Consider the following 21,006-nt stretch of genomic DNA (forward strand, 5'->3'; position numbering starts at 1 on the left):
TTAGATTGTTACTGACAGCAGCTACATTTAAGTTTCTGTTCTGACTGAATGCTGCTGCAGCATGGAGGTGTAGTTCTCAGTCATCCTGGACATGATCATCCTGAGAGTTTTAGCTGAAAACAGCTGCACGTTTCTGGATATGTTGGAGACATTTAGCTTCTCATCCCAGAGGCTTCTTCCAGACTTTGGTTGTGGTCAGAGACAAACACACTGGTTGTGCTGCAAGTCTTTCTTTCTTCTCCATAACATGTTTTTGTCTAAATGAAGGTGATGTCATTTTTCATAGAATTAAAATTCATGTTAAAGTTGAGATTATTTCATCAAGCAGGACCTGTGGTTAGCTGGCTCATGTAAAACATGTCATGTCTTCAAAGAATCAGAATCGGGAATCGATAGGAATCGGACTCGCATTGAGGAATTGGATTCGGAATCGTTCAAAATCAAATGATGCCCAACCCTACTTATCAGTGCATTGAGTTCAGTTCATTATACCAATTAGTCAAAGGTTTCCTTTGTAAGAACAGATCGCATCGAGTCACTGACTTGTGTCTGTGACTTTAGCAAACACCATAGAAGATGAGTCTGAAGGCAAAACTCTTGAGTTCCTGGTCCAGTCCTCATTTACAGTCAGAAGATTTGAATCACGACTAAAAGAACAAGATCCCAGATGCAAGGTCCTAAAACGAGTTTCTTCTTTTAGGATGCTTGGTCCAACCTTAAAGATGAGGTGAGGAGCTTGATCATCCAGAGGAAGGTTGGATTTGACATTCTGCTTCTCTGCATCAAAAACAATAATAGGAGGGTTTTTAGGCACGTCTCATTTTAAGGAGGTCCCAAAGTACACCCAGAACACAGTAGTGGAGGGATTTTATGTTGTCTGGCTAGGAACATCTTGGGATTCTGTAGGAGATTTACTACCGCCTCCACCTGATCCTGGACAAGTAAAAAAAAGGATGGATGGCATTTCAAATAACACAAACAATAGTTCCAAAGATAATATCCAGGAACACCATGGCAACAATTAAAACACAAAACTGTATTATTTTCAACATTTTCAAGATCCTCTAAAACAAAATGTAGCATGATGATAACTACATATTTATTAAAATGATCAATGGGATGTGATAATCCCATGTAAATATGAAATATCAACCTGAGTGATCTTTAAATGTTTAATCAGAAGATTATAGTAACTTTACTTGTTCAGGGACCATGAACACACCTCGTATTAATTCAGACAGAGTCAAGTATACAGTTAAAAAATGAATTTATTTCTTTTCCCTAAACTAATGATTATACGTGACAAGATATGAATTGAAAGATGAATAAGAAGTGGTTTAATGTGATGTGTGGATTGTTGTAATGGAAGCTAGATGTTTTAACAAAACATTTCTTCAGTATCTGAGAGAATTTGTGGAGTCTGGGTTGTAAAATAAAATTGGCTGTCTGTTTGGTAAACTAGAGATTTATTTATAAATTAAACCATCCGACACAATCTGTTGAATCTATGCACCCTTATGTGAAGATCCCCATTCAGATCCAGGAGGCCACAAGGTCAGGATGGACATGGACCTCGAGGTACCAGGAACCCGTAGGTTAGCACCGATACGACCAGTCTGGTCTTGAGATATCTCGAGGTCACAATAGGAAGCTGGAACGCTTGTTTGCGTCCAAGGCTGTTGCTGGCTCTTAGAAGAGCCGTAGAGAGGCTTTTGACTGGATGTCAAAAGAGATGGTTACAAAATTGCTTCTTCCCCGATTTGGCCGAATCGGGAGTCAGCTGGAAACTGAATTAATCGGTAAGTAATTCCTGTTTTAATAAAACCACATTGTTGATTAACTTGGCAGATTTGGCAAATCAGAATTTGATACGTTTGAGGGCTTTATCAAAACATCTCTCAGACGTCACTCCTTTCAGACACTAAGATGGTTACCTCTTTGTGAGGATGTTTTATGAATGTTTTAAAATACTTATGTGAAGTGAATGTTACCCTTAATAATTACCTCATTATAATGTGTATGAATGTAGACAAGGGCGGATTAAGGACTGAAGAACATCCACGGCTTAACACACGCACGCACACACACGTGTGCGCGCGCACACACACACACACACACACACACACACACACGACACGCACTAGTCAACATCATATATGTATTGTACCACACAAGTTTTAATCTGAAGCTACATATTCAGCATATTCAGGGCAGAGTATTGTTCCTGTTAGTGTTTAGTGTGAGATAATAGTAAATATTCCCTTTCTTTCTCCAACATCTTTACCTGATAGTAAGCTAACTTTAGGCAAACCAGCAGCACAACAAATATTTTCAAATAAGACTCACAAACCTGAGTCAACACCAGTCTCATCAAAGCTGGGTTCTGTCGCCGTACTTTTGTCTAAAAAACGTCCTTATGTCCATCTTCACTCATGCGTTTCAGGCAGAGACTACTGAAGAAGCCGGCTGCTGAAGGTCTTCTTCAGTGGTGGAGGCTCAGGCAGGCTGTATACAAACTACTGCCAGCTGCTCCCTCTCTGTTGGACTTTGGTACTGCATGTTACTTCCGCGATTTAGATCCGGGGCTTTCTGTGAAACATCCGGGGCTTCAGCCCAAGTAGCCGGGCCTAACGCCACCCCTGAATGTAGATATTGATTAACTTGTTGAATCAAACACACACTGATCTGGTGTAGATAAGATCTGAAATGGATCATTGCAGGAACAATATTCATTTTAAAGCCATCATTGATTAAAGCACAGATTACTCAAGCATTTGATTTAAACATCTTGTTCATTCAACACCTATGATTATTCTAACTCCTGAGCTGTAAAGTCAGTAGGAACATTGAGGATGTTAACATTTACTTAGTGAGGACGCAGCAGTTTGCATGAGGCCTTGAGCAAAGATGCTTTGGCTTCGTTGCAGTAGCAAGAACTGGGACAGAGTCTTGTTTTGGATTTGGAGCCAACAGATTTTGGGCTAATGTCTGCAAATGAAAGGTTACTTTCTGGTCAATTTGTGAAAACTGACCACTTGGTACATTACAAAAAGCTAGTTCAGGAAGAAGGCTGTCCACCCTGGTCCTGACCTGGCTTCCTGTGGCTTCCTGTGGCCAGAATATTCCACTTGCAACTTCAGACTGGTGGCCGCTCTGTTGGGACTTTGAAATTGAGCTTACATACCTGGTGCTGCGGTCTGGTTCCACCATGTTCTGTATCACAAACACATCTGATTTGATTTGGTGATGAATCACTCCTGTAGACACTAATGAAGGCTGAGGAGACATTTCAGCTGGGGAGACAGTGAGGGGTTATGTTTTGCTTTCGGTTCAACAAATGGACACTAGGGGGTGCTAAAAGCAAGGCACAACTGCATTGTTCCACTTAAACAATTAGATCTCCATTAAATAAGGGAAAAAAAAGGATTTTGGCCTAACACAATTAAACTGGCTGAAACAAAATGTAAATATGCAGTCTATCGTATTATCCTCTAAACACAATGTAACAGTGCTGATGGCGCATTTAAAACTTAATCTTGATAACAGTTTTCAACTCATTATGTCTGCTGTGTCTGCAACTGAATGTAGTTATATTGTTGCCTAACTTTGGATTTTAAGCAGGGACTACTCTCACAGCAAAAATAAGCTACAGAAGGGGTCTGCAGCCTGTGGCTCTTTGGACTTTCCACAGTAGATCCTAATAACTTTGGCTACAAATGGGAAAAAACAAACTCGTGTTAGTTTGAATTAAATCAAATCAAGATTTAATCAGTTTTTCTGTGTTTTCATGGATTCATTGGATTGCGTTTCCACAACAGAATGACACTAAAAACACCTGTAATATTTCATGGTTTTATGTATATTTTTCCACAAAGATCAAGATGTTTTAAATTTAGCTTTCAAAAATGACGAAATGTTTTATATTGTAGATATTTAAAGAGAAGGAGGCCCTCATTGAGGGTCACTGATGAAAAAATTCACTATTCTCAGAGTTCATTTTGCAGTGGTGCTAATCCACTTTAGCAGCTCTTAAGTCTGTTTTCAAAAGGTCCTTTAAAAGTTGTGGGGCTGAGGAGAAAAAAAGCTCTCTGGGCTGTAAAGGTTGCAGACCTCTGAGCTAGATAATTCTATTCCTACAGTGAATTTTTATTCTGTCACACATTTTATTTGAACTGAAAATTGCTCATCAATTTGCACATTTCCCTTTTTTGTGCAAAACACCCCACCTGGAAACTAGCTTAAATTCTTCTAAATGAGCTCATTAGACTCTCACACACAGTTGAGTATTGTTTTATAAAAAGAGCATTTATTTCAAAGTTTTTTTTTTTTTTGCTTCTGATATTGAAGCACATAGTAAAGCAACAATACAATGCTCAGAAAATATAAGTGTGATGTAACTTTTTTAATCTTAACATGTTTTTGTTGTAATACTGGAATATTCTGCATGTATACTAAAATAAGAACTTTTAAAATTGTACAAATCTGTACCATAAAACTTGACAGAGAATTAAAAAGGAGGCGTTCTCTCACTGCAACACACACAGATTGCTAGGTTTCCGCTGGAACAGGGAGAAAAGGTGAAGAAACGTCAAAATACGTTACAAAAAAAAAAGGAAAAAAAAGGCTAAACCAAAAGGATAAAGAAGTGCACACAGGGAAAAAAAAGCTGATGCTTAACTTTAAGCTAAATAACTTTAAGTTATCTAAAGATTTGAAACTCTTTAAATCATTCAAAAACTTTAAGAACAATAAAATCTCATTCAAAAAGTTAAACATCAGCTTAAGTCTGTGTAGCTGCAGCCAATGGAAGAACAGTTACTGTGGTAATAATAATAATAATAATAATAATAATAATAATAATAATAGAAACCCACACTAATAATAATAGAATAACAATAAAAGCAGATACTGAAAATAAAACTCGGCACGTTTGAATAGGATGTTTTGTTTCTGCCTACCTGGATCACCTTGTATTTCCCTATGTGCACATGGCAACACATGTTGATACAACAGCTGCTGCTTCCAGCATTCACGGTGGAAAGCTAACACAAAGCACACACGTCCAGCAGAAACAGCTCACCCCTCTGGAAGCGTGCGTGAGCCGAAGGTCGGATCCTCAGAGTGATATACCACACGTGTGGTCTGTACACACCTAGCCAGGACAATACTTAGCTTTCTGAATATACTTTTCAAGTTACAAAAAAAAAAAAAAAAAAAATGAAAGGAAGAAATAACAAAATAATAAGAGAATGCACTGTGTTGAAAAAGTGTCCGTTGGATTTAAGGCGATTTTTCAAGCTCACAGATTTCTACTTGTTGTCGGGTGGAATATGGAGTTGGTGGTTCCTGGGCTGACTGAGAGTGGGAAATGATTTTAGACACTGTGACTGTGGCAAAAGGATGCACTTCTTTTAATTTCTTCTCTGCAGTGGAAAAATAAGAAAACAAAGAAAAATCCACAGTTTTGGATCCTTTTCGGGGAATAGAAAAAGTGACAAGTAGCGTTTTCACAGATACTCCTACAGTCCGTGTGTTCTGTCGTCCATGCGGCTACCAAATCTATTGGTCTCTATCTTCAGTCTTTTTTTGTCATTGTGGGTGTGTGTTTACCCCTGGAGTTGTTGTTTAATTATTATAAGGCCACCACACTGTGAAGATGTCATTCACATCTTCAGAGTATCAACAACCCAGAGTTGATTCACTCATCTAAACCAATGAATCTGCTATTTTCAGCAGACAAAACAACAAATTTGATCGGTGCCCACACATCCTCGGTTTCATGCCTCTTAGCAGGCAGTTGCTGGATCCCTTACAAATGTTTTCCTTTAATTTACTTTCATCTTCCTCTTTTCCTTTGAGTGAGCAACAAAGGAAAGTGTGCCCCGCTCAGGAACTGTTAAGGGAATAAAGTCTCTCTAAGGAACTATTGAGGAAGTATGTGAATCTAGTCCATAAAAGCATACAGAACCTCTTTTACACTCAACAATTTGCTATGGGCAAGTCTTACTGATGATACAGCAACACTGTTTTCATCAAATTGCTTCCAGACAAACAAACTAGTGACATAACCAATCTCCCAGCCCTGCAATGCTCAAGTCTTTAGAAATAGAGAAAAAGAATCAAACAGGAGACGGGAGAAAATCAAGGAAACTGGGAGCGGTTCAAGTCGGCAAATTCATTACGTGTCCATTGACAAACCGTCTGGGAGAACCGGCCACAGAACGGGAGAGCAGTTAGCGTCCGTTGACAAATTGGCATGGACTAATCAGCTGGAAGATGGTGACAACTGGAGACTGGAGAGAATTACCCCTCGGTTAACACATCCTCTTGGAATCAATAAATCAGAAATCAGGGGGCGTCCACCACTGAGGAAGACCACTGTTAAGAGTCCTCATCATCATCAGCATCGTAAATGGAGCAGTCTTTGGTCCCGTACAAGTCTGCCAGCTTCCTGAACCTCGGTCCCCAACTCTGCAGATAGTCATAATCCAGGTCGGACTCTGTTGTGACAGACTCAAGCGAACTCAGTGACCCAGCCAACGATCCTCTGCCTTCATAGCCATAGATCTGAATGGAGTCATAGGGAGGGGCGGTGGGGTCGCTGTCGGCCTCTGCAATGCGAGTCTTGATGAAGTCGTCAACGTCAACGCTGTTGGCCGCAGGACGCCCAAGGCCCGGCCTGATGGGAAATTGAAGTTCTGGTTTGATATCCTTCCTTGGCAGGAAACCGTTGGCACCGTCGGGGTTCTGTGCAGAAACACGGAGCGGTGAGATAAGGCTGTGGTTATAAAGCTGGAGAAAATGAAAATGCTGGAATGGAATCAATCTTATTTGCTGGCAGATGAGAGGCTTCATGTTCAAATATCGACTAAATCATTGCAGAACCGTAAAAGTTTAAACGATCACAGTTTTTGAGTTGAAGTGAACAAAACGTGAATACTGACAAATCAAATAACTTGATTCTTTTTTTATTAGATGATTAACACCATGGTGCTGCACGTCGTCACCTGCAGAGTAGCAATGTCGAAGGCCTCAGTGTCCTCCTCGCCACCTCCTTCATCATCATAAGTGATTATATTCTCCCGGATGTCCTCTTCTTCAAACACTATCAGGGGCTCCTTTTTCTGACGTCTCAGTGCAACAAACAGCACAACTATTGCTGCCAAACAGAAACACACAAACACATTCATTACAACTCATTTGGCATTCAATCAATACAGCTCTATCTCCTCAGAATCTCCATAAGAAAGTTTAAAAGTAAGTACTATATAATTAGTGTGGCCTTGGGAAATTTGGGAGGGTAATTCTGGAGGGTAATTACATCCTGGTCTATGTAATTTCTACCATTATGGTACTGTACTTTACACACATGCTGGTTTTATTGCTGGTGCTTTTCTGTTTGTCTCTCTAAAGCTCTCAGATCTGCACAGCTATGTGAAAAATGCAGCATGACCTACAACTAGTCATGAATGTTCATTAGAAATAGATTTACTGTTTTCTACCCAGCGAAATTACAGTTAATTAAAGGCCGAGCGTTCCTTAAAGCAGCAAACCAGAGTTTTCCCCCTTTAAGGAATTGTGTATTATTTTTTTAGGAATGCATCACAGTGATAGTCTTACGCTGTTCTTTTATCCTAGAAACCTAGACAGACAGTTGCTGATGCAAAAAGATTTTGCTCTGCATATCGGTTTAGCTTTGCTCCATAGGAGCATCAGGAGGCCAGACCAGTCTGTTGGTTTGCCAGTCATATCGCTTTGTTGGTTTGGTGGGCAGGATAACGCGATGAAGCGGAACAACTAAGATGGTGAGGACTTGGTGTTACTTCTAGCCATAATGACAGAAGTAAGGAGATGGGCTGAAGGTGCAATGCATTTGTCTGCCTCTAGATGGTGACCTCTGACAAAAAAAACAAGATTTCTACTTGAAGGTAGGGATGGGTACTGAATTCGGTACTTTTTAAGGTACCGACCGAATTCCATAGTACCGACCGAGCACCGATTCACGTCGTTTCAAATGGTGCCTCGTTTCGGTACCCGTCCTTCATAACGAGAACTTGCCAAGACAGCTGCGCATGCGCAAGAGCGTTATGTCGTCGGTCCCTGCTCGCTCCATTCCTGCTGTTTTAAGTATTCTGGAGAACTTCAGCTCGTTTTCAGGTTATAAATTAAATTTAGGGAAAAGTGAGTGTTTTCCTGTTAATACAGCAGCACGTCAACTCCAACAGTCCGATCTACCCTTTCGTCTTAGTCCCTCTGGGTTTAAGTACTTAGGGGTTAACGTGACTCGCTCTCTATCTGGCCTTAAATCAGCAAATTTGTCTCCTCTTTTATCTAGGATCACATCTGATATTCAAAGATGGGGTAATCTCCCGCTTTCTTTAATCGGTAAGATTAATGTCGTTAAAATGAATATCCTACCAAAATTTTTATTTTTATTTCACTCAATTCCCTTATTTTTGCCAAAACATTTCTTTGTTTCACTGGACAAGATTATTGGTTCTTTTATTTGGGGAGGGAAGCCGCCTAGGGTTTCTAAAACGTTGCTGCAGCAATGCAGATTTAGTGGAGGACTTGCATTACCTAATTTTCTAGCTTATTACTGGGCCGCTCACATTCAAAAACTCTGCTACTGGCTAAAATCTTCTGGTTCCTCGTGGTGTAAATTGGAGCTATTATCATGTAAGGGCTCCTCTTTACCAGCTTTGCTCTATTCCTCTTTACCCGTAAAACCCTCTTTGTATACTGATAATCCGGTGGTTCTTAACACACTCAAAATCTGGTTTCAGTTTAGACGACACAATAATTTTGTAATGCCATCCTCTTCGGGTCCTCTAACCAACAATCATTTGTTTCCCCCTTCACTTTTGGACACGACATTCTCAGTGTGGTGTGACAAGGGTATAGGACAGTTTAAACATTTATATGTGGATGGTGTGTTCGATAGTTTTCCCAATTTGTCTTCTCGTTATATTCTCCCTATTACCCATTTGTTTCGCTATTTTCAAATTCGAAATTTTGTTGCCAAGTGTTTCCCGAATTTCCCCTTTTTACCTCCAGAACAGCGATGGGAAACTATGTTATATTTTATTCCTCATCACAGAGGAACCATTTCGAAACTTTATGATGCTATTCTGTCTCTTAGTAACCACTCTAAGGTTAAGCTTAGGGATATATGGGAAGGAGAACTAGGAATTGGAATACATGAGGAGTCTTGGGAACAGGTTATAGCAAGGGTACGATCTTCCACCTCCTGCGCTCGTCTTGGACTTATCCAATTTAAGGTCATTCATAGGGTGCATTTCTCTAAGTCTAGACTTTCTGAACTGTATCCGGAAGTGGAAAATGAATGTGATAAATGCCAGGGTTCTCCTTGTCACCTTAGCCACATGTTTTTTTTGTGTCCTGAGCTACAACGTTTCTGGACAGGGTATTTTGCTAATATGTCAACTATTCTTGGGGTAACTCTTCATCCTTGTCCTCTGATTGCGGTATTCGGGATTCCTGACCGCTTACTTATACTGGACTCCACGCAAAAGGATATCATTGCCTTCACATCCCTATTAGCGAGACGTTTGATATTGTTACATTGGAAGTCTGCTAAGTGTCCTACTGTTTCCCAGTGGCTTAAAGATGTCATGTTTCTTTTAAAACTTGAAAAAATTAAATATACGCTGAGAGGGTGCACGGCCAATTTTTTTCATAAGTGGCAACCCTTTATCTCTTATTTTACTAGTCTAGAGGTATTACCTGTTTAATTGTACTTCTGTTATTGTTATATTCCGGTAATATGTTTGACGGTTGTGTTGATCTATGTGGGACGGGGGGGGGGGTCGTTTGTTTTTTGGTATGGTTTTTTTGTCTAATTGTCTTGTCCCCCTTTTTTTGTTGTTGTTGTTGTTCTGTCTGATTGTTGTTATTTACCTAGAAAAAATGAAGAAAGGTTAATTGTATTTTGGTAATTGCAAGTACTGTTGTTTTCTTCTTTCAATAAAAAAATAATAATAAAAAAAAAAAAGAAATCTAGACAGACAGTTGCTGACGCAAAATGATTTTGCTCTGCATATCGGTTTAGCTTTGCTCCATAGGAGCATCAGGAGGCCAGACCAGTCTGTTGGTTTGCCAGTCATATCGCTTTGTTGGTTTGGTGGGCAGGATAACGCGATGAAGCGGAACAACTAAGATGGTGAGGACTTGGTGTTACTTCTAGCCATAATGACAGAAGTAAGGAGATGGGCTGAAGGTGCAATGCATTTGTCTGCCTCTAGATGGTGACCTCTGACAAAAAAAACAAGATTTCTACTTGAAGGTAGGGATGGGTACTGAATTCGGTACTTTTTAAGGTACCGACCGAATTCCATAGTACCGACCGAGCACCGATTCACGTCGTTTCAAATGGTGCCTCGTTTCGGTACCCGTCCTTCATAACGAGAACTTGCCAAGACAGCTGCGCATGCGCAAGAGCGTTATGTCGTCGGTCCCTGCGAGCGAGTTGTAAACAGCAGCATGGTAGAAAGAACGCACACTAACGCTTGGGTCCACTTCACTAAATGTGATGGGTAACTGGGTGATGATGAAACCAGCGACGGACAACGATCTAAGTGAGACATCCTCATCTTAATCTGCTCCGGTAGGTAAATAAAATGTTTAAGATAACGTTACCTTGATATGTTAGCTTCTGTTTCGCTAATGGTGCGTTCGCTTTCTCCTCGGAACTCCGAATTTCCGACTAGAACATGAACGCGCTCTAAAGTTTGGCTTCACTTTACTAAATGCGACGGGTGATTGGGTGAAGATGAAACCAGTGACAACGATTTAAGTGTGAGGCATCATCATTTTAATCTGCTCCAGCAGTTAAAAACACTGTTAAAGATAACGTTAGCTTGATACGTTAGCTTCCATTGCCACCGTTGTTATCAGCTAATGGTGCGTTCGCTTTCTCCTCGGAAATTCTAACTTCCCAGTAGGAAAAATCATATGAAAAAAGACGGCAAAAGGAATGAAGATACACAGTAAATTTAGTTCACAGTAAAGATGTTTGCTTCAGTTTAATTATCAGCTTATAAAACTACAAGGACGATGTTAATACAAACAGTTGAATGTTTTTTATCGTGATATTTATTAAATATTGTTATATATTGAGAAAAATATATATTTAATTATAAAAGATAATTAAAATAATAAACACTCAAAAGTATCGAAAACTGGTACCGTTAAGTACCGGTATCGATTCGTAGATACCGGGAATTAGTACCGGATCAGTTCAAATGTCAAAAGGCACCCAACCCTACTTGAAGGTCTGTATTAACCTTTCATGTTGTAATTTTAACTAATATGATCTTGAGAAATAATTGGACAACTTGGTCAACTATTTAAACAATATTTACACAATATTACAAGGTCTCAAGTGACATATGCCGTTTTTACAAAACAATGTCGTCAATTTGATGCAACGCCATGGCGACATCAAGGGGCCTTAGGTCGTTTATAAGTGGTCAGACGGTGGCGGTAATGTGGCGCAATCGTGTCCTTTTTACAAAGGATTAGGCGATGGCGGCATCAAGGGGGTATGGGGGCAGCCCCTGCACTGCCGCGGACTTGTGACCTGACCTTCAGCTCTAACGGAGAGAAGATCCAGGAGAGCTGCAGCTCTCCAGTTTGCTGTCTCCGCTGATTTTGTTTAAAAATAGCAAAACGTACGGCCCGCTTTTACTTTCATTTTCTAGTTATTTGCCACTCGGCACTAACTCCCCATGTCATCATGACACCACCTTCTGTTGCACCGAGGCACAATCGCCGTTTATAAGACAGACAATTACCGCAATCTTACTACCAAGCGAGGCGGAACGAATGCCACAAAATTTGTGCATCGTCACGCTGGCATGGCACATTTATAAGACACACCATTGCAGTAAATTACTCTAATGTGCCTGCATGGTGCATCTTGTGAAAAGGGAAAATGTGTCGAGAACGACTTTCAAGTACTAAAACACCAAATTCTAGCTCAGTTACTGTAAAACTGATTTAATTAAAGCCAATTTTGTTTCCTGAGGTCAGTTGGCAATGGTGGCCATTTTGAATTGGGTTGACCCCTGAGGTTTATCAGATGTAGATGTACATCCAGTAAAGGCTCTCTGTTTAATTTATGTCTGTTAGCAAAAAAAATGCAAACAAGTGGACGCCATAAATTGGAACTTGGTGTCGCACAAATATTTAAAGAACTTCTGAACAAAATACTTTCATTTGCAGTCCAACACGACACGCCATTCACAGAAGAGCAGGGTGCAGTAAAGGGTGTAAAGCCTAGTTTATGCTTCTCCGTCAGCTCCGCAAGGGACAGACACGCATGGATTGACAGAAGCGTTTTGCTCTTTTACTTCTCCGTCTCCTGGGGAGTGTTGCAAAGCAATTGCCCGGCAGGACAGCAGAGGGCGTAGCGCTGTTCTGTGGTATCCTGTCATGTATCGGTCCAAGATGGTGTGTTTATATTGTGTTTTTTGTGTATATAAGAGACTTTTAACACGGACATATTTGTCTCTCATTCTCCCACCGCTTCATGCGCTCCCCACCTCTAAACCCACGTTTCCTGTCATTTCCGTCCACAAATAAAATGCTTGCTGCGCATCTTTTCACTCCTCCAGTCACGGGAGAATTAAGCGTTCACATTTTTAGAGTTTTTTCGCGAGGTATTCTTCAAGCTTCTCCGTGTCTGCCGCTTGGTATCCTCGGCTCTCTTTGCAATGGCGGCGCTGTAAACAACAGCGGCGTCCTGACCAATCACAAGCTTGCGTAATCCGTCTCGTTCGACGGATGTTTAAAAAAGTGGACTCGACTCCGTGCATACTTGCGTGCCTGCCGGAGCCCTACGCAAGGATGGAAAATGGCGTTGCGTGTCTCCGCACTGACGCAGACGGAGAAGCATAAATCAGGCTTAAGAATTATCTACTGCAGAAAGATCATGTTGCTGCAGAAGAGATTTACTGGCGCAAAGGAGCCGTTGACACTTTACAGCTGTTTGGTCGTTATGATCTATTTAATATTTGTAAATCACTAAACTGACCACATCAAAACAGGATTTGCTTTTTGTACATTTGTTTTGCTGTTGAAAGATTCCCCAACCACAGATGATCTTAGTCAGCTGATTTAGCAGTAATATTAGGATTTGTGTTCCTCACCGAGCAGGATGACAATGCAGGCCAGTATAGCTATCAGAGCACCGGTGCTGAGACCAGCAGGGAGGACGTGGGGGGCCATGTGACAGGACCCAATGTTGTCTTCACTGTCACAGGAGCAGACTTTGATGGTCAGGGTGTTGGTGCTGCTCATGGATGGGAAACCGTTGTCATTTATTTCAATGGGAAGGAAGTAAACATCCTGGGTGAGACGGTTGAATCCTTTGCGGAGAACATAAATACTGGCGGTGCCGTCTGTGGAGACAAAAACATGGGGGTTGCACAACTTTGATCTAATTAAATATATCCATAAGAAAAGTGTTAGAAAAAGTTTGAGGTTTGCTTTTCAGCTTAATTGTTATTTGTATTGCTCTTCATGCTGACCCAGAGTCATTTACCCACACAAGCAGCCAATGAGGTGCGACTTTGGTGATATTAAACTTCTGTTTATTAGGAGGGTCCATTCATCAGCTGAAAGGAAAATGTAATCAAAGGCCAGTATTATTGCTGCACCAACACAACAGAGGCTCAGTGGCACCTCTGCACTTCCTCCATGCTGCCTCTCTGCTCCTCTGGATCCATAACAAACAGGAAAATCCTTTCACAAGCTTTGGCGTTGGCCTTTTATTAAACACGTTATTCAGAATACGAACCAAACACGGTTGTTTGAAACAACTTAAGAGGGGGAAAAAATTTGAATATTTTTTTGAAATCCTATCTTTACAACATATTTTAGCAGTTTTTTCACCAAATGTTGTCTCTGGCCAAGTCATGTGACCCTGGATGAAGTCAATCATTGACAACAAGACGGATGAGTGAAACTATACAGATGATGAAACCAGCCTTAACGTTCAACTATCACATTGCTTTTAGTGTCACAGAATAAGGATTGTAACAAGTACGCCATTAGTGATCGTTCCTATAATCAAGTGGACTTCTGGACATTCTATTGGGTTCCCAGACCTGGTTTCTAAGGGCTCAGATTAGGGTCCTGACCCCAACTTTAGGAACATTTAACCAAAGATTTATATTTTGTATGAAAAAAAAATTTTTAAAGTGGAAAAAAAGGATGATAAATGATAATCCAAACACCAAAGAGTCTGTATTTGTTGACACTGATACTGATTGGTATTACTTGAATGTTTTTGGTTATATAGTTTTATTGCCATACTTTATTTTTTTCATTCTTCCAGTTCTTTGAGCTACATCCCACATTTAACATTTTAATAATTTAACATGTTTTTATAAATATCAATCTACATAACAGATGTTTACATCTGAAAATGAGCTTTAGCTTTAAACATACATCCCTAACATGTTTGCATCGTTTTTATGTTTGTTTTTGTTGTTTAACCTCTTTCTAACATTTCCGTGACATGTGGAGCCCTTTAGCTCTGTTTTTCCATTAGTGGCCTTTCACAAACATAAACCACATGAAAACCTTCCTGTTTGTGCCTGAAATAACGATTCTCTTCATGTTGATCAGATGAATCTAACGCGTTTCAACATCTCACATCCTCCATCTGTATTCTCCATCTTTAGTTTTCTTTTGCACTCTCATCTTTCCTTTTTAGTCTCTTCCAATTCTCGCAAAATCTAATTCAATCAGTCGCCTTCCCCCAAGATATATGTACAGACGGACAGAGACCCCACTGCAATTAATGCAGCCTGCAGGACACGTGTGTGTGTGTGTGTGTGTGTGTGTGTGTGTGTGTGTGTGTGTGTGTGTGTGTGTGTGTGTGTGTGTGAGATTCAGAGCACCTGCTGATTTCTACCAGGTAGTGTAAGCCTCCATCTGCTTATGCTTTGATCTAATCTGAGTGAAAGTGGGAGGTGAGTGAGAGACTGCAGATGAAGAAGCAGAAAGACTGGCTGCAAAATACAGGAATGAAAATAGCGCTGGGATGCTGAGCATGATTTAAAGATGGCCTACCTCTGTTGTCTTTCAGAGTGAAGTTTTGGTTGTGGGCAACTTCTGGAGCCAGGCTGAATGTAAAGTGTTGCCTGTGAGCCATCTCGTCTTTGTCCACTGCACTGACGCTTTGGATGAGCTAAACTCCAAACACGGAAACACAAGTTAGAGGGTCACGCACTGATATGAAACAGGGTGTTTTTGTTTTTGTATGCTGACACGCATTCGCAGCACTGTCTCATGCAGACAGCCGTACCTTCCCTGGTGTCACGGTTTCACACATGAAGACTTCGTTGTCGGAAGCAAACTCTGGGGGGTTGTCATTCACGTCTTTCACTTTGATGTTAACACGCACTTTGGTGTCTTGGTGGTGGCCTCCTGCACACACACACACACACACACACACACACACAGGGCATACACATAAGTATTCTGCTGCTTACACATTTATAAACCAGTGTCAAAGTCATTAAAGTCAGACTGTCTTTTGTTCTCCAGCGGATTTGTGATTGCTTGTTTGTTTTCTAATCCATTTTTGCCGATGAGTGAAAAAAAAAAAACATGTTTTCTAACAAGATTTCCTGTCAATCAGTCAGCCACTCAGCCTGCTGGTTGTTATTTTGATTTGCAAAAATTACAGATGTCAGTTTCAGCCAGCCACTCTGATTATTTTTCCGTCAATACAAAGAAGATTCTGATAAGGAAAAATGACAAACCAAACACCCAACAGAGATTCAAATGAAGAAGAAAAAAGGTGGTCTGACGCATTTCTGTGTTGTAGTGCTTTGCATGTTTGCAGCTCGAGTCAATGTGATTTTTCTCTCTCTACCCTGTCATTACCAGGCGTTTATTCAGCTTCCCAGGGTCTAAAAGTGGTTAGCATGGCCTGCAATGCTTCTAGCTTTGTGGGCGGCAGGCTCGTTTCCATCTGTCCGTCTGGCGTCTAGCACGTCACAGAAAAACCACGCGGCGCTTTGCTAGCTTGAGCCCCAACCACAGAATACCAGGGTGGGGCCACTATGGCCTGTGAAGGGTTTCTGGAGTTAAAGCCAGGGAGAGAAAACTTTAGCCAACCCTCTTTTTTGTCTCCCCAGTTCAGTTTGGGGGATTTTTTTGTATTTTTCCACTTCACCAGTGTTAACTGCTGAGGCACATCTGCTCATTTAAATGCAACACTGCATGTCCAGATTTTTATCTGACTTTAAGCTTCAGTCACTCTGAGATTAGATGGCTACATAAAAGCACGGACGTCTGTTTATATTTCATATTTAGCCTTTTGTGTTTTGTTGCTGGTCTTTCTACCTACGGCCTTTGTGAACATAACAGAACTAACATGAAAATAGCCTTCTGATCAATACGATCTAACACCACGCAGCGGGACTGTGTTTGTTTCTGCTTCTGGCCAATGTTTCAGAGGAAAACAGCACAATAAATCCACAAGGAGAAACTGTAAGTCAATGCAAACAAACACACAATTACACACTGAGAGCCGAGACATCACACGCTGAAGATTAACAGCAGGTAGAGCTGGTCAGCATGACAGGAGCTCCCATGAGAACTGCTGGTTTCCACGGTGCTACAAAGACATTTGTTGAAAATGGGGTAAGTTTGCATCCAACCAAAGGGATGAAATAAAACTCAGATGTTTGAGTTGAAGACCACACGTATGAAGTCATGGAGTGTGTCCGGCGATGCTGAATGACTGCGTGGCTTTTGGACCCTAACAAGCCTGGCCTGGGTGACTGTTTTCCATCTGTTAGCTCCTGTTTGACATTTTGATTCTCTTCACACGCAAAGCACCAATCACAGATGGATCATATTAGCACAGGAGTGGCTGGTTCAATCCCAGCCTGCTGGATGCATTAGCATACACTTAGCTGTTTATAATGATACAAGGGTTTCTTTCACCACTTCAACAAATTGCAGTGTTAACTGTCTTATATTATCTAAGTTATATTTAAATTAAAACCATATAGTTTAATCTGACTGTGGCAGGCTGCCTAGAAAACCAAATCAGACTGCTGTACTCAGAAGTAGCTTATCAAAGTAAAAGCACGGTGAACAGACCTTCTATCCAACATCTCAGATGCTCTGGTGTGAGTCCCTGTAACCATGCATCATTTAGCAATGTGAAGGGAGAAGCCAGAGAATCCTACTGAGACCTGAGTTAGTAGACATTCACCTCACATTTGTCTTGGTAAGCTACTTTTACTTCAAATACACTAACAATAACTTCTTAACAACGCTCTAACATAGTACAGCAATAAATATATTGTGGAGATTTTTTTTTTTTTTTAAGTAGTTCTCTCACATTTCTCCATAACCCTCCACCAGTAACACGCTTGGGACCAAAAGCGAACAAATGGACCATTTGGTTGTCAGTCTCACCAAAACACATCACTTCTGCACTTCCCTGGCTCCTCCACTCATACACACTCGTGTATTTAGCAACAGAATACCATTGGTGTGAAAGGTTCAACATCAGAGAAGGATAAACAGCCGGCTGCTACCACTTCAACTTTAGGACACACTACCAGTCCCAAAAAGAAAAACACCAGTTGAAGTTGCAGAAAACAAAAGAGGTTTCAACCTAGAAATCGGTGAGTGGTGTTTAGAGCTATCTTGTTTTCTCTAACATCGTGGGTTTCTGGTTTCGGCAAAAGCGTCTCGGGGAAGATAGCTGAGGGGAGGGGTGAGTGTTCCATGACTGTGTATGTGTTCAAAAACTAGCTTGTTTGTAGATTCTCTATAACATATTTAGGTTTGCTTCTTTATGTTTAGATGTAACTTAATATAATAGTTTGTTGCTTTATTCAGGGTTATTTATTACATATTCAGTTATAAAGCCCCATTCTGCAACTTTTACACCTTAAACAATGTTTCTCTTTATTCTGCTCTCCCCACCTATTCCACCTTCCTCAGGATCCACTGATTTCCCTCTTTCCTATTCACTCTCTCTCTTTCTTAACATTTTTTCTTTTAAATCGCAATTGCTTATTCTTGCTCATTTTAAATATATTTTTTAAACATTTTTGAAAAGCTTTTTTATATTTTTACAATTTTTATATTTTTTGTTTTTGTTTTTGTGAAGCGCCTCGTGATTTTTATCTTGAGAGGCGCTATAGAAATTATATTTTTCTTTCTTTCTTCTTTTCTTTTTTAGTAAAGTTCTGATGGCACATGATCATCTATGTTCATTTTCAAAGTTGTGATATGAGGTCTCATGTCTGTTTACGGCTCTATATGGTTTATCTCTTGCTTTATGGCAGTACCACATAGACATAGACCCCATAGACATGAATACGTAAATGCCACATTGGGTGCTGGACAGCCTGACAATATTGCTGCCATATTGGATGGGTCTCACCCTCCAAAGCGGTGACTGTAGAAAAGTCCAAGTCAATGCAGAGCGAGCAACTTGTGTCTGATATTGTGAAAACGCTTGATAAAATGTGTTTTTTAGCTGGGAAGCACCTTCCTTAGTAGAAATTAATGTACTGGGGGCAATTGGAGACCCATCTAAAATTGAGGCCGGCTACTACGGCAGCGCTAGTCCACGAGGCATTTACGTATTTGTCTGTGGCAGTCTGTAGTTTAGACACTTGAGCAATGGCAGATCCACCACAGAAAGATAGAAATCCTCATCAGAGGAATCTAGGAAAAGAAAAAGAGAATGCGACAGAGCAAGAGCAAAGACCAGAGTTAATAATGGGCCGGCTTTTCCTCGCTGGAGAGCTCTTGTCAAAAGAACGACATGTACTACGGATTCTGACCTAGCCGTGCTGCTAATGAATAGGTAAGTAATAAATTATTTCACCGGGTTATTGTGTTTGTTCGGGCATACAGTTGTTATACAGTCCTGATAAAACTTTATTCAATGCTGAAACACAGCTTAATGTGTTTGTTTGGGCACGCGAGTTTGCAAAACAGTCAACATAAACAGTAAACATGCCTCTTATGCGCGACGGAGAGATTTGATTTTACAACAGTGATGTTACGCAGCAAGCCTGGAGAGGGAGACAGAGAGCATATATCTGCAAAGTTCTGGGGTCTCATTTATCAAACATTGTGTAAAATCCTTACTAAAACCCGTACTTGAGCTCAGCAAAAAAAATGTACCTACGCCAAGAGGTTTGTGATCTATCAAACATGGAGTATGCACAGCTGCACGCAATCTCCCCTTCATAAATCAGAAACTATCTAGAAAGGTTCTCAGCTGCTTTTTAGTCACATCCTGCCCTCACCACACCCACTTACTGCCATAAATAGTCAATGCAAAGTGCCTTGTGGATCTCATGTATATACATAAGCCAGCTATTACAGCACTGATGATGGCGACCGTAGATCAAGGGAGATCAAGGAAGCGCTATTTCACAGAAGCAGAAATTGAGGTACCTGTGGGTGAGGTGGAGAAATGAAAGGAAGTGCTTTTGCAAAACAAATAAAAGAAAATCCACAGAGTGGCACAGTGTTGCTGAAGCCGTCAATGTTGTGAATTCTTCAGAGAGATCTGTGGCGGATATAAAAAAAATGGTCCAATCGGGATTTGATCCCCGGACTCCTGGGTGAAAGTCACGTGTGCTAACCAGTCAGCCAAACAGAGATCTTCCCTGTACAAGTAGCCAGGGCGCATGATCAATCAGGTCACAGTGACAGGACACACACACACATTCACAGACGCATGACATTCGGTCTCAATCTGTCCCCCTGCTGATATTCCGCATTCCGTATTATGCGCTTCAGGCTGTGTGTGTGTGTGCGCGCATGTGTGTGTGTGTGCGTGCGTGTGGGGGGTCTTGTTCTGTGTGTACGAAGCGGTACAAGTGATAATGTGGCAGGATTTCATAATTGTATCCTTCTCAGCAGCAGCACTGCAGGTGCTCTCCATGTCCAACATGTGCGTAAGCAAGGCCCTTAGTCAACTTAAAGTTGCGCACATTTTTCCGCTACGTTTTCTTTCATAAATCCCAAGTTTGCGTGGAAAGTTGCTTACGCAGTTTTCCGACCCCGTTTTGTGCGTAAGCAAGCTTGATAAATGAGGCCCCAGAAGTGTGTCTTTCACAGTGTATTTAGAAATGCTTCAAATTTGATTTAGGTCTAACCTTGCATATTGAGATTTGATTCTAAGTATCTGTTAGAACATGCCGTTTGAAGCTAAATGACAGATGTATATTTTCAACTGTGCTGCCCCTAACTTAACCTTCCCTCTGTTAGAACTGCAGGTGTGACATTAAGGTGGCCGACGTACCAATCTCTGTGGCGGAGACAGAAATGTTGTGCCAGGGCTGTGTTTCTCTGTCCAGAGGTCTGTTTGTGGTTATCAGGCCATCTTCTGAAATGCTGAAGAACTGGTCCACGTCGGTGTAGCGTGGGATCAAGTATCTGCACAGAAATGTGTTGGATGTTAAAATATTTCCTTCAGCATTTAGTGCGGCTAAGCTGCTTTTATACCAGACATAGTTATCATAGCAGATGGGAAAACAAAAATCCCTGCAGTACTTATTCTAGACCCTCAAGATAAACTACATGATCCTGAGAAATGTTGGTGCTTATTTTTGCACTCTCGGTTAACTAAATGACCACGGCTTGAGCTGTTTCTGGACAACAGCTAAAGAATATCAGAATCTACTACAGGCCTTCCTGTGTGCAGTCGTTTGTGTTACCTGACAGGATTGTTGGCAACGTCTGTGTCCTTGGCGTGAACTCGTCCCACCGGGGTTCCTTGGGGCACGTTCTCCTCCACCTCGAAAGTGTAACTGGGAGCTACAAAGACAGGAGGCTCATCTGCATCCTCCACTGAAATCTACACACACACACACACACACACACACATGCATAACTGATGAAGGGCTTCTGATTTTCAGTGAGCACAAAGACCTGGGCAGGTTCTTCCCTCCGAAGCACCGTCGGGTGAACAGAGTGAAA

The 21,006-nt window shown here is 41.1% G+C and overlaps 1 protein-coding gene across 2 annotated transcripts in view; it reads right to left on the bottom strand.

The window, feature by feature from the left end:
* Positions 1 to 4,394: 4,394 nt before the first annotated feature.
* The window catches only part of cdh11 (cadherin 11, type 2, OB-cadherin (osteoblast)), a 122,584-nt gene continuing 105,972 nt past the window's right edge, over positions 4,395 to 21,006 (bottom strand). For both annotated transcript variants that reach the window (XM_070542593.1, XM_015945033.3), the window contains exons 10-16: positions 20,745 to 20,884; positions 20,330 to 20,463; positions 15,338 to 15,459; positions 15,103 to 15,220; positions 13,173 to 13,424; positions 7,008 to 7,159; positions 4,395 to 6,747 (exon numbers count right to left, since the gene is read on the bottom strand). In XM_070542593.1, coding sequence (XP_070398694.1) covers positions 6,382 to 6,747; positions 7,008 to 7,159; positions 13,173 to 13,424; positions 15,103 to 15,220; positions 15,338 to 15,459; positions 20,330 to 20,463; positions 20,745 to 20,884 — 1,284 coding nt within the window. In that variant the 3' untranslated portion in view covers positions 4,395 to 6,381. The remainder of the gene's footprint in view (positions 6,748 to 7,007; positions 7,160 to 13,172; positions 13,425 to 15,102; positions 15,221 to 15,337; positions 15,460 to 20,329; positions 20,464 to 20,744; positions 20,885 to 21,006) is intronic.

Source organism: Nothobranchius furzeri, chromosome 12 (genome assembly GCF_043380555.1).
Source record: "Nothobranchius furzeri strain GRZ-AD chromosome 12, NfurGRZ-RIMD1, whole genome shotgun sequence".
NCBI classification, from domain to species: domain Eukaryota; kingdom Metazoa; phylum Chordata; class Actinopteri; order Cyprinodontiformes; family Nothobranchiidae; genus Nothobranchius; species Nothobranchius furzeri.